The following is a 12,466-nucleotide window of genomic DNA, read 5'->3' as shown; positions in this document are numbered from 1 at the left end:
GGGCTGGTTGCTGTCAAATTCACCATTCGCATCCCATTCCCAAGTGGGGAGATTGAGAGGGCAGCAACAGGCAGGGAAGCGGTGTGGCTGGTCATCCAACTCTGGCCCTGTTCAGGCCAAAGACACCTGCCCCTCTTTAGTGCTGCCCATAGTTAATTTACTCTAGATCTCCGTTAGATTTTTAGTATTTACTTCCAAGTCCCTGGTGACTATGAGCCAGGGAAAAGAAGTTCACTGAACTTTCTAATGAACAACCAAGAGTTTAATCCATCAGTACTGAGTCTGAGGGTTGGGAATATGGGGTGGTGTCAGAAACGGTATTTGTCAAAAACGTTATGGTTTTACAAGAGGGAATACTGAATTTGAGTTAAAAGACTTGGGTTCAAATTCTAGTTCTACAACTAACTAGCTTTGTGATGTTGAACATGTTACTTAAAATGGGACGTCAGTTTCCTAATATATAAAATGAGGTTAATCACACATAAGATGGAAATAATCTTATCTGCTTTCTGCCGTGGCTATCAAAAGCAGTATAAAAATAACATGAAAATATGGTTTAAAACTTCAGAGTGCTCTGAAATATAGTATTTATCACCAATAATAGGTAACACATGGTACTTAATCTGTATCAAGCATTGCTATAAGTGCTTTACTTATAAGTACTTTACTTTATAGGTGCTATAAGTGTCTTATAGTCATTTAACCTCAGCAGTGCTAATGAGAGGAAAACATACCCAACATCCCATTTTCAGTAACAGAGCCAGGTTTTGAACCTAGGCAGTCCGGCTGTAAGTCTGTGTTCCACTGCATTGTATTGCCTCTCATGTGAGTCAGAAACTTGAGCCCTGGGTTTAAGGTGAGAAGAAACTATATGAGAAATAAAAGACAGTCATAAGGGTCTGTAGGTTTCCTCCAGGGCCTTTTGTCTTCAATGGACAGAGCCCTTCTTCAAAGGTGAAGGAACCTAATAACTCCTTTTGTCTGAGCTACAGCTGAAAGCCAAGGGGTTTAGGAAGAGAGACAACTCTTAAATCAGTGACATGGGCACTCCTATCATAGATGAAGTAGGAATAGTATGCATTGTTGCTGTCCATCTCCAAAGCCCCATGAAGTCTCATAAAAGTCATACCATGTAGTTCAAACTCCCAGAAAACCATCTGCTCTTCCTCCCTAGGTGATGGTCACTACTCCCTCTTGGGCCAGCCATTACAGTACAATCTGTCCATCTGCCCTCCCTTGCTCCATGGCCAGTCAACTTACACGGTGCACCAGGTAAGGGTGTCTCCTATCAGCCTTAGGGCCATCAGAGTCCCCTTCTCATCCAGGCCCCTGCTTCTGAGCCATCCACCTCAACTAGCTGGGTGGACAAGAGAGACAACACAGAGAGAATGGACGAAGTGGGAAGAGCCTTTACCCCACTCCTGTACGCATTCCTCTCACCCCTTCCCCAGTGCCAAGAGGGAGAGGCTCTTTGTTTCTCAGTGGCCACTCTCTGGCCAATCTGACTGCCTGGTGAGATGGGGTTCTCAGGGTTGGGTACTGCTCCTTAATCTCTCAGACAGACTGGGATGTAAGGCAGTCATTGTTTACCTGGAATGAGAGTTATCTTTCGAATGTTGAAGGGACAGAGTGGATTGAAGCATGGAAACCGGAGCAAGAGACAAGCACTCAAATCTGCCTCCACTGACCTGGGGACAACAGACGTTGGTGAGTGACAGGATGCTGAATTCCCAAAAGAAGGTGCTTAACCCCTCCAGCCTTGCATTACCAGCCCAGGATGGTGAGAAAAGCCAGCTTAGGGTAGGGAGTCAAAAGAGGACCTTTTTGTACTCAAAAGCAAGGAGAAGCTGGAGAAGTGAGGTGTCTCAGTCCTCCTTACCAAGCCATTCCAAGTCCTAGGGAAGATGAGGGTGAAAATTTGCAATAACACAATGATGGGGCTTGTTGAGCCTGCTATTAACAGACAACCTTGTGGAAGTGGTCCTGACGCTGATCTAGGATGTCTACCTTTGGTAGTTCTAGACCCAGTTTAGGAGAGGCTTGATAAGAGAATATGGGGGAGTAACTTTCCTCCTGCAGGCCTTCCATACTAGGCATAACAAGATCTCTTGGGGTTTCGCCTACTGGAGCAGTTTGCTAAACAAGGTAAGGAAGGGAAACTGACTTCCCTAGATGATAAGAAAGAGGAATCTACCTGGACCAGCCTCTGGGAAGGGAATGGAACATATTTCAGACTGAGCTATTAACTTTGTGAAATAACATAACCAAAAGCCACACTTCCTTCACAGTAATTGCATCCTGTGAGAGAACTGAGGTATAGGTTTCCATATCTTAAATCTGGGATTCTGATTCCCAGTCTCCTCTTGCCTACATCTCTAGGCTAGGAGAAGAGAAAGTTTCCTTTGTGTCTCCTAGTTGCCCTGATCAGAGTCTGGATGGTAGGGAGTTGGGTTGATTTGGGGAGGGAGGAAAGGACTAAGTGAGAAAGGCTGGGCTTTTGAGGACATTGTATACAGACTTGGTCAGCTGGATGCTCCTCTGCTGGGCTGCTGGCCAGTCCTTCCTACTCTATACCTCTTACAACCATGTCCTGTCTCCTCCCCTTCCAGTCCTGGGACGGGTGCTGGAGGTGACAGATCTCCCTGAGGGCATCACCCGTACCGAGGCGGACAAACTCTTCACTCAGCTTGCCATGTCTGGCGCCAAGATCCAGTGGCTCAAGGATGCTCAGGGGCTGCCTGGTGGGGGTGTGGGGGACAACGGTGGGACTGCTGAGAATGGCCGCCACTCGGACCTTGCTGCCTTTTACACCATCGTGGCTGTGTTCCCCAGCCCTCTGGCTGCCCAAAATGCCTCCCTTCGCCTCAACAACTCTGTGAGTCGCTTCAAACTTCGAGTGGCCAAAAAGAACTATGACCTGAGGATCCTGGAGCGAGCCAGCTCCCAATAAATGGAGGAGAAGAAGGGACCAGAATGGCAGGGGTGGGGCAGGGTAGAGGGGTCAAGGGGTCCTTTCAGACCACAGACAGAGGCAGAAGGTAAGGTAAGGTCCACAGACAGACACTAAACTGGAGCCTAAGACAGTAGGGATGAAGATGGAAACAGAGACAGACACTCACACTGGCACTGAACTCTTTCTCACTCCCCTGCCAAGGGTCCCTCTTTTTCCCTGGTTGGCCCCATGTCTGCTTCCCTCTCCTTCCCATACTCTTCTATGATTTTTTATCTCTTCTCTCACCATGCAATTAATTCTTTCATATTTTTTGGTCAGGTAGAATTGGGAGGGTCCCACACTCCCATGTTCTCCTATTTCCTCACCATCCCAAGCTCCCTTTTCTTTTTTGGTCCTTATGAATATATTTATATGGACAGAATTAAGAAAAATGAAATTGATTTCCCCTTTCTCCCACCCCATCTTATCTCCCCAAACCCCACAGAGTTAAAACTTGGGCCTCCCTCCACCCCCCAGAACACTTGTATATTGTTTGTTTGAGGTTTGTGCTGCAGTAACAGACACAGTATTTAATTGCACATACAGATGTTTGCTGGGTATATTCACTGTAAATTTTATTTAATCTGATTTTTTGTTTGTTGGGGGGTTCTTCGGGGGGGGTTGATTTTGTTTTTAAATATAAAAAGAAAATCTGTCACTGGACATCAGTCCGTTTTCTGTTGCCACCCTGGTATGGGTGGGGTCGGAGGGATTTGATGCGGGCTGGGATGGCTTTCTCTGGCATATGCACACATATCTTCCTAACACTATTCCCTGCATCCTGTCCTACTCCTTACAAATAATTCTGATAAATGGCTGGGTCTGTAATGGGACTCTGCCACTAACTGTGGTGGTTTATCAAGCACATCACTCTCAACTCTGGACCTCTGAGTTCTTACCAGTAAAATAAGAGACTTGGACTGACTAGGCGACCTCCGAGGTTCCTTCCACCCTGTTAATTCTGTGATACACATTTAGGGCCCTGGTAGCTAAGCCAGAGGAGTGTGAGTGACGTCCAAAACTGGGTCGAGATGCTTGCTTCATACCTGTCCATCTCATATTCTGAAAACTCTTCAGGGATGGAGGACTTGGGCCTTTCTTTAATCCCAAAGCCAGAGGATTGGGTTCTACCTGGCAGGAACAGAACCGCATGTTTCTTACAATAAAAGCTACATCAATTGAACTTGCTGTGCCAAGATGTCATACTATCCAGGTGTGCTTAGCAGTCCCTGTCCTGTGCAGCTGAAGAAAGGTGAAGAGCAGAAGTCACTTGCCTGTAAGATAATAGAGCTTTCCTCTGTCTTCCCAAAGCTAGCCCTGTTGTTGTGCAGCCTGTCAGACGAGGGCCATTAAAGAGCCTGTTGACCCAGAACCATCCAGCAGCCCCTGCTGAAAAATGTCTCCCACCCCTTAAGGAAAAAAGAACAGTAGGCAGAAATGACATAGCACATTGCCCTGGAAATCCCTTGTGTATGGGTAGCAGTATCTCTCTAGCCAGCCTCCTCTGAAGCTTGTCCGGCCCAACCTCCAACATAATCCTTTACTTCTTACAGATACAAGGGATAAAGCAGCACGACATTACCACCTCCAAATTGCTCTGCTCTGAGATGGGAGTATCTCCTTTTTCAGCCATGTCACAGCTCAGACTAGGAAAAGGCTGCATCCCTGTGAGATAATGCCAGATACCTCATTGACCCATCAGATCATATGCATCAGAAGAAAGAGATGGAATCAGGGAATCAGAATGATAAAGGAAGCTTGAGGCTTGGCCATCCTACCTCCAAGAGTCTGCAGTTCCCATGGGAAAGGGGACGTTACTTACAGATGATAAAAACTCCATGTGTGACAGCTATTGCCTTCTGTCCAATATTAACAAAACAATCTGTACGTGATCATTAGACCCTCACTCCCCCGGAACCCCTCAGATGGAAGTCCCAGCCTGGCCTTTTTTAATAGCTCTTAGAGTTCCTTTCACCCTGCGGACAAGATTTTAGAGGAATAGGGGAAAGATATCTCTGGGGGCAGCTGGAGGGAACAAAGCAGTACTACATGTTCTTCACTCCTTTACAGGATAGCAGCAAGGTACCCTTCTAACTACCCATGGATAAGAAAGCAATCTAGTTTGGCTGATAGGAGAGCTCTGAAAATTCGAATGTTCCTTTCTTCACCAGTTTCCAAGCCCTTTCCTTCCTAAAGATTGGAGGCTAGATCGATGCTTGAGGGTAAAAAAAAAAAAAAACATGGCCACAAGAAGATGGTGGCTGAGAAATCGAAGCCTAGTTCCTAAAGTAGATCCAGGGAAGGTAGAATTGGAGAGATGTTTGGACCTTGGGAAAAGGATGGAGAAGCCTGTTTATAATTCATCTTCACCTTTAGTCATTTAAAATCACCCACATGAAGGAATGCCCTGGCGGTCCTGTGGTTAGGACTCCGCGTTTTCACTGCTAAGGGCCCAGGTTCCATCCCTGGACGGGGAACTAAGATCCCACAAGCCACACACACAGAGTGTGACCAAAAAAAAAAAAAATCACCCATATGAGTATGCGGTATGTCCCTTCCTGAATTTAGCCAGTTCTGACCTGCACACCATAGATGAAAAACCAGGCAACAGCAGCTCTGGGGGGATGGGAGGAGTTAGGGTCCAGCCCTCCCCGTGTCCAATTTCTCTGTGTCAGCTGTTGTCGCTCAGCTGTCCACTTTCCTCCAGCCCTGTCATTTCAGCTCTGACACCAAGGCGAGAGGCTAGGAGGTCTACAAACACCGTCTGGGTAGCTGGTGTGAGTACAGAGAGTACTGGGGGGGCTTAGCCCCCAAGGAAGAAGACCAGCCCTCCCCCAACACCACCGTCAAGATCCCAGGGGCTCCCTCTTTCCTCCACAGGCTGTGGACTGACTTAGGGAATTCCAAACGTAAGTTGCCTCTTCATCCTCTTTCCATTTCCAGGACGGCTCACCCAAGCTTCCCCAATCCATAGTCTATTCCGCTTCTTCATTTCTCTGCTTGTCTGTGAGTAGTTTGGGTTTTAGGAATAAAATTATTATTATTCTACTCCAGGCCAAGAGCTAGGATTAGAGGGTGGGGTGGGGGTGGGATCAGGGGAATGGAATAGTAAGGGAAGGAAAGGCTCATATTACGCTGAAAACTTAAAATAGCTGAGGCCTGAGGCAGGCTGGGAACTAGGCACTGGGCCCCCAGGGCTCAAGAGAGAGGTAGAGGAGAACAAATGTCCCCAGCCCATCCCTCCTTGCATGCTTGTGGACACACACATTAAACCTCTTGAAAGGGGATCTGGGAAGGTGTGTGTCACATTTCTATTGCCCACAGATTCCCAAGAGAAACAAAGTACCTGTAGGAAAATCCCTAAACCACACAGCCTTGTGCACTGTCTTGGGGGTGTAAACTCTGGGGTTGCCCCTCATGGTAGAAGTATGGTTATTGGTTTGAGGAACTGGTTGGGAAGGTCTTTAGTCTGTTGGGCTTTTCTCTGGACTTGCATAGAATCTTTCTGCTCATAAGCCTTATGGAAGGATCTCTGTTTAACCAAATTTCTCCCAAAGCCTCCCCTCCAAGGACCACCCCACTGCAAGGGACAGGAATATGGGAGGGAAGAATGGCAGTCAGGGATTAGATTTCACAGTGGGGTCCAACCTCTTGCAGGATGACAGAAAAGGAGGTGCTGGAGTCCTCCTCCTTCCCAGCAGAGACTCGGCAAAGTGGGGTGAGTCTGGGCTTCTGACCACTGGGTGGGGGGAGCTGGGAAACCGCTGCAGCCCTTGAAGAAAAGTGCTTGAATTGATCTCACTTGTATATGACTCATTTATTGTTAAAACGCTAGCTAGCACCCACAGCCCCTGATACCCCCTAATCCTGGGGTGTGCCCCTTGCCCCAGGCTAGAAAAATGTAGTTAGCTTCAGCCTTACCTACTCTAGAAAGCAAGACAGTTCTTTTAACATTGGGTCTCCTTCACTCCCTCCCTCAGCTACAGCGGCTGAAGCAATTATTCAGGAAGGAGTCTACAGGGACAAAGGAGATGGAGCTTCCCCCAGAGCCCCAGGCCAATGGGGAGGCAGTGGGAGCTGGGGGTGGGCCCATCTACTACATCTATGAGGAAGAGGAGGAAGAAGAGGAGGAGGAGCCACCCCCAGAACCTCCTAAGCTTGTTAATGATAAGCCCCACAAATTCAAAGATCATTTCTTCAAGAAGCCCAAGTTCTGTGATGTCTGTGCCCGGATGATTGTGCGTGAGTCATGAAGGGAAGTGGAGAGTGTGATGTCGAAGGCAGGGGGTGGGGGAAAGGGTTTAGGAAAGGAGTATTTGTATATCAGACAGGCTGTGGTAAGATTTGGCTTTAAGAAAATACTATTCCAGACTGAGAGTGTTGGGTCCCAGACAGAAAAAGGACCTAAGAGCTAGAGTAGCAGCAATGGTACAAAGGGGAAGGGAAATCAGGAACCTCACCCAGATGTTCTCCCCATCTCCCAAGTCAACAACAAATTTGGGCTTCGCTGTAAGAACTGCAAAACTAACATCCACGAACACTGTCAGTCCTATGTGGAGATGCAGAGATGCTTCGGCAAGATCGTGAGTAGGCTCTGGGGAGCAAGAAAGTAGAAGGGAGGGGACGCGTTGCCAGCTACCTCCTTGCCAGTCCCTCCTCAAATCATCCCACCCATTTCCCCGCTTTTTTTTCCTCAACCCATCTCTTACTCCAAGAAGGGGTGAATACTCACGGGAGAGATGGGTTCTGGGCCCTACCTTGTTATCTCTAATGCTTTCTCCCATCCAATCCTACAGCCCCCTGGTTTCCGTCGGGCCTATAGCTCCCCTCTCTACAGCAACCAGCAGTACGCTTGTGTCAAAGATCTCTGTAAGTGCCCCATACGGGACCTGAGGGAATGGGCAAGCCTAGAGATGGTTTCAGCACGATCTCCAGATTGGGAAGCCAAATTCTGAAACAGACTCTATTTCCCATGGTTTTCGCTCAATCTAATATTTTAGCCATCTTGGATGCAGAGTCAGTATTCCCCTGTTTTATAACAGAGGGAGATAAGATTTAGCACGGGCTTTGTACAGTAAGAAAGAGACAGATAAGAAAGAGACAGAACCAAGACTGAAACCTTCTTCTGCCTGACTTCAAACTCTGCTCTTCATATGCAAAACCATTTCTAAGCATGAAGCAGACTGTCCTCATCCTTGTTAGAGCATAGTGCCAGACTCAGGGCCAGACCAAGAGCTGTGGGCATCCTGGGCAGATTCATAATTTGGCAACCCTTAAAAGTGTATTTGTTGACAATTTGCTCAACATTTATTTGGAGGAGAGGCTGAACTCTGTGAGGAGCATGGATGGAGAAAGAAGAACCCACTGGTGGTAGTACCCCAGCTTGCACATGCCACTCAGCGGAACAAAAGCCAGCAGTTAAAGGACCACTCTCCTTAAAAGGAAAATAGTGATTCTGAGCATTCCCCAACTCCCAAGCAACTCATTAGCAGAGTTGTCTTTCCAACATCATATAATGCTCTGCCTGGAAGGAGTGCTGGTAAATATTTTTCTCCATCACATTTCCAGTGATGTCTTTAGAGCTCTTTATAAATTGATGACCCTAGGTATACCCAGCTGACATTTTGCTAATTCTAAACACACACGCACCTACTCAGTCCCATCTCTCCCTTACTTAAGAGGTCTCTCTTTCCTCTAAGCCTTTTTCTGCCTCTCCAGTAATGTCTCCTTTCTTCTCCCATTCCAACTAGCTGCTGCCAATCGCAATGACCCTGTGTTTGAAACCCTTCGCAGTGGGGTGATCATGGCAAACAAGGAACGGAAGAAGGGACAGGCAGATAAAAAAAATGTGAGCACCCAGTTTTCCTACTGAGGCCTTCCAGAGACCCCATGGAGCAGGTCCTGTCTCCTCTCTGGAAAGCTGACAGAAGTAGGAATCCTCTTCCCCTAAAATTGCACATAACCCAACAGACAAATTTTTGCACGCAATTTGAAAAGGCCTCAGTTTAACAACTCCTGCCATAGCATGTGTTTACTCCAGGAACTCCCTTCTGAAATTGTCAGATAAACCACCATAACTAACTAAAGGCTAGGCCCCAGGGCCCTGGCATTGCCAGGCAACAGAGGAAAAGCTATGCTTTTGGATTTGGAGAGGAGAGCTTGTCATGCCAACTAATCAGAGAATTCTAGAGCCCCCCCAAGGGTCCATGAAGGTAATCTGGTCTGACCCATTTATCCTATAGATGAGGAAACTGAGGCACAAAGCTTGTGGCCAAGAGCACCTTCATTTCCTTTTGTAATAGGTTACTAGATTGGTAATAAAATAGACGTATTCAGTTCAGCAAGGAATTTGTTAGCATATCCTTATATCTTTCTGGACAACAAGGATGGACTAATGTGGATAATGGTTACAGTTAGATGGATTCCTAAAATTGGTTGAATGACAGCACCCAAAGGATTCTGGTCCTTTAGGGAGTTTCCAACTAGAGGGAGATTTCTGATGCTTTATGACATGATTTAGTCCTTAGTCCTCACCTATGGACATTTTTCTCACTGATACAAATGAAGATATAAATGATATATCCCATTAAGTTTGTGGGAAACCTAGGAGGGAAAACTCATACACTGAATAATATATTCAAAAATCTTACAGACTAGAAGAAAGACCAAGAACTAATCATCCAAAATTGTGTAAGGAAAAATACCTAACTGTTCTTGGATCAAAAAATGAAAATCAACTGCACAAAAACAGAACTAGAGATCTGGCCTCAAAGTAGTTGATATGAAAGTTGGGTGTAAATTAGGGATTTCTTGGAGTGAGCTGTGACTTATAAGGCACTATCAATGTGATCTGACTGCTTCCAGAAAGGCTAGCCCACTTGGGTTCTGTTCTCTTAAGGGAATTCTAAAAATTGTGCTGCCCATTTTTCTCTTACACACTGTAGTATTTTTAAGGGCAGACATTATAGTAAAGGACATGGATTTTGCAAGGTAGTGAGCTTCCTGTCAACTACATTCAAGCACAAAGTGGGTGGTCACCTGCCATGTTGTTTCAGAGGAAGTCCCTCCATTAGGCAGGTGGTTGACTAGATACTTCTTCCAAGGCTCCTTCCAACACTGAGATCCTATTCTCTAGTTCTCTGGCCTGACTTGAGAGCCAGGGCAAGCATGGGTTTCCAAGATAGCATCTTCCTAACTCTAGTGCCCTCTCCAGTCTCTAGCAGCCATGATGGAAGAGGAGCCAGAGTCTGCCAGACTACAGGAAGGCAAACCCCAGGATGGTGAGTAACACCCACCTCCATCCATAGAGATGGAGGAGGGTCAGGGCTCAGCTGTGGCACAGGAGATGGAGGGCCAAAGAGCATGCCAGGTTTGGAGGTAAGAGGCCCTGGAACAGAAAGGTAAGGGATTGAGGGCTACACTCCAGAAGCCAGAGACAATTTGTCGGTGTTTCCCATTCCAGGAAACCCTGAAGGGGATAAGAAAGCTGAAAAGAAGACACCTGATGACAAAGTGAGAATATTTTCTCCCTGTGGGGACCCCAGTCCTCTCCCCAACCTAGGTCTGACACCACTCACGCCACTCACGGCCTCAGCAGAAGCTCACACTTATTCCATGGGTTCCAATCATTAACCTGTCTTCTCCACCACCTCACACAGCCAACACATTCGTCTTAGTTCAGGGACATGAAAGAGAGGTGGAATGTAGTGTGTCTAGAAAATACCCCTGGCCTTGCCTCCTGCCTCTCAGTCTGGGACAGAGGTGCCCTGAGACTCATCACCCCCTTTCACCCCCAGCACAAGCAGCCTGGCTTCCAGCAGTCTCATTACTTTGTGGCTCTCTATCGATTCAAAGCCCTGGAGAAGGACGATCTGGATTTCCCGTGAGAGGCCTTAGGATTGGGGTGGCGGTGTACTGGGAGTGGAGAGGGGAGAGCCCAGCTCCCTATGGGAAAGGAAAAGGGGGGACTCAGGCATGGAGCCTATTTGGGGCTGGACCTGGGCACAGCCAAGGGACTGAATGTGTAAGGCTCCTAAATCTCAGAGGCCCCTTCCTTCCTCTCCCAGGCCTGGAGAGAAGATCACAGTCATTGATGACTCCAATGAGGAGTGGTGGCGGGTAAGAGAAATGTCTGAGACTCGGGTGGGACATGGGTTGAGTTTAGAACCAGAGATTGTGAGATTAATTACTCCTACCATCTCCTTTAGGGGAAAATAGGGGAGAAGGTCGGATTTTTCCCTCCAAACTTCATCATTCGGGTCCGGTCTGGAGAGCGTGTGCACCGCGTAACGAGATCCTTCGTGGGGAACCGCGAGATAGGGCAGATCACTCTCAAGAAGGACCAGGTAGCTCTGGTGCCCCAACTCAACCCCAGGCCCAGAGGCTTCTCTGCAAACTACACTCCTTGCAGATCTTAACCCATTAATGGGGCTAGATTGGGCCTCCATAACTCTGGACTCCCCTACTCAGCTCTTCTACTGTTTTCTCTTGATTCCCCTCCTCCCTCGTCCCTTAATCCTTTAGATTGTGGTGCAGAAAGGAGATGAAGCCGGTGGCTACGTCAAGGTCTACACCGGCCGCAAGGTGGGGCTGTTTCCCACCGACTTCCTGGAGGAGATTTAGGCGTGAAGACGCCTGCTGGCGGGAGATAACCAAACCCCATTCTGGGCAGGCCCAGTGGAGGTTGGGGAGAAAAGGGGCGAAAGCAATTATACTGCTGGGTGGGGGAGATGAGAAGGCCCGCCGGAACGTGACGGTGCTTCCGGGAAGGGACTGGTTCCCGTCCCCCTCCCCCGCCGAGGGCGTCGGATACTTGGTGCCGGGAGCAGCCTCACTCGCAACCCCTCAGGTCCAGCCTTTGAGATCTGGAAAAAGAACGCGTCTCCACTAGGGAGACGGGAGGGGGCATTGAGGCGAACCATCGAATGTTGCGAATTTATTAAAGTTTTGACAAAAGTTAGAAAAGTTTACCGTTTAACTGGGGGCCGAGGGGAGAGGGAGGAGAGAGGGCCTGGGAAGGGGTGGCGAATCTTCCCCAGCTCTCCCCTCACTACCATGGTGCGAGGTGGGGAGACAGATGCGTCCGCCAGGCAAGGCCTCTGTCGTCAATGAAGAAAGGGGAGCTGGACTGGGGTCACGGCCCCCGCGCCCCTGCTGCTGGGAGCAGGATCGGGTAGCAGGGTAGGTCCCACTAGCTCTTAGTGATTTCGCCGTGGGCAGCCCCTTGCATTTCCGAACCTGGCTCAGTTCCGAGCTAGGCCGCCAGGGGGCGATGCAAGATCTCCGTTGAAGTGCGAGGGACGGGGGTGGGGGGGCGGGGGGAGAGAACCGGAGACACCAAGCCTGAGACCCTGGTCCTGTAAGGGGGTGGGGTGCGTGCCGTCTCCATGGCAACACTTCCTCAAGTCCTCCGGGAACTGAGCGAGCGAGACGGGGTGGGGGGTGGGGGCCTGACCCCTCCCGCGCGGCCCCCGC

General features: G+C 48.5%; 2 protein-coding genes across 16 annotated transcripts in view; both read left to right on the top strand.

The window, feature by feature from the left end:
• Positions 1–4,175, top strand: part of R3HDM2 (R3H domain containing 2) — a 146,703-nt gene extending 142,528 nt beyond the window's left edge. For all 14 annotated transcript variants that reach the window (XM_060025052.1, XM_060025055.1, XM_060025050.1 and 11 more), the window contains 3 exons: positions 1,175–1,272; positions 1,623–1,707; positions 2,610–4,175. In XM_060025052.1, the coding sequence (XP_059881035.1) occupies positions 1,175–1,272; positions 1,623–1,707; positions 2,610–2,950 (524 nt within the window). In that variant the 3' untranslated portion in view covers positions 2,951–4,175. The remainder of the gene's footprint in view (positions 1–1,174; positions 1,273–1,622; positions 1,708–2,609) is intronic.
• Positions 4,176–5,818: 1,643 nt separating this feature from the next.
• Positions 5,819–11,950, top strand: STAC3 (SH3 and cysteine rich domain 3). 2 transcript variants are annotated; one of them, XM_060025057.1, is made up of 12 exons: positions 5,819–5,901; positions 6,650–6,710; positions 6,973–7,234; positions 7,478–7,575; positions 7,789–7,861; positions 8,743–8,840; positions 10,206–10,272; positions 10,455–10,504; positions 10,789–10,874; positions 11,059–11,110; positions 11,200–11,337; positions 11,516–11,950. In XM_060025057.1, exons 2-12 carry the CDS (start codon positions 6,651–6,653, stop codon positions 11,612–11,614), a joined length of 1,083 nt encoding a protein of 360 aa, XP_059881040.1. In that variant the 5' UTR covers positions 5,819–5,901; position 6,650; the 3' UTR covers positions 11,615–11,950. The 2 variants fall into 2 exon arrangements, with proteins under 2 accessions (XP_059881040.1, XP_059881041.1); XM_060025058.1 differs by lacking the exons at positions 5,819–5,901; positions 6,650–6,710; positions 6,973–7,234; positions 7,478–7,575; positions 7,789–7,861 and adding an exon at positions 7,879–8,531.
• Positions 11,951–12,466: the final 516 nt, after the last annotated feature.

Source organism: Delphinus delphis, chromosome 11 (assembly GCF_949987515.2).
Source record: "Delphinus delphis chromosome 11, mDelDel1.2, whole genome shotgun sequence".
In the NCBI taxonomy this organism is placed as follows: Eukaryota; Metazoa; Chordata; class Mammalia; order Artiodactyla; family Delphinidae; genus Delphinus; species Delphinus delphis.
The sequence above is the reverse complement of the archived record's forward strand: the minus strand, read 5'-3'. Positions and strand labels throughout refer to the sequence as shown.

What these genes read in the sequence shown, in the direction of transcription:
- STAC3 (XM_060025057.1), top strand. Translation starts at nt 6,651, where the DNA reads ATGACAGAAAAGGAGGTGCTGGAGTCCTCCTCCTTCCCAGCAGAGACT. An exon ending in AGAGATGCTTCGGCAAGATC is followed by an intron (nt 7,576 to 7,788) that starts GTGAGTAGGCTC and finishes CCAATCCTACAG; the next exon opens with CCCCCTGGTTTCCGTCGGGC. An exon ending in AGAAGACACCTGATGACAAA is followed by an intron (nt 10,505 to 10,788) that starts GTGAGAATATTT and finishes TTTCACCCCCAG; the next exon opens with CACAAGCAGCCTGGCTTCCA.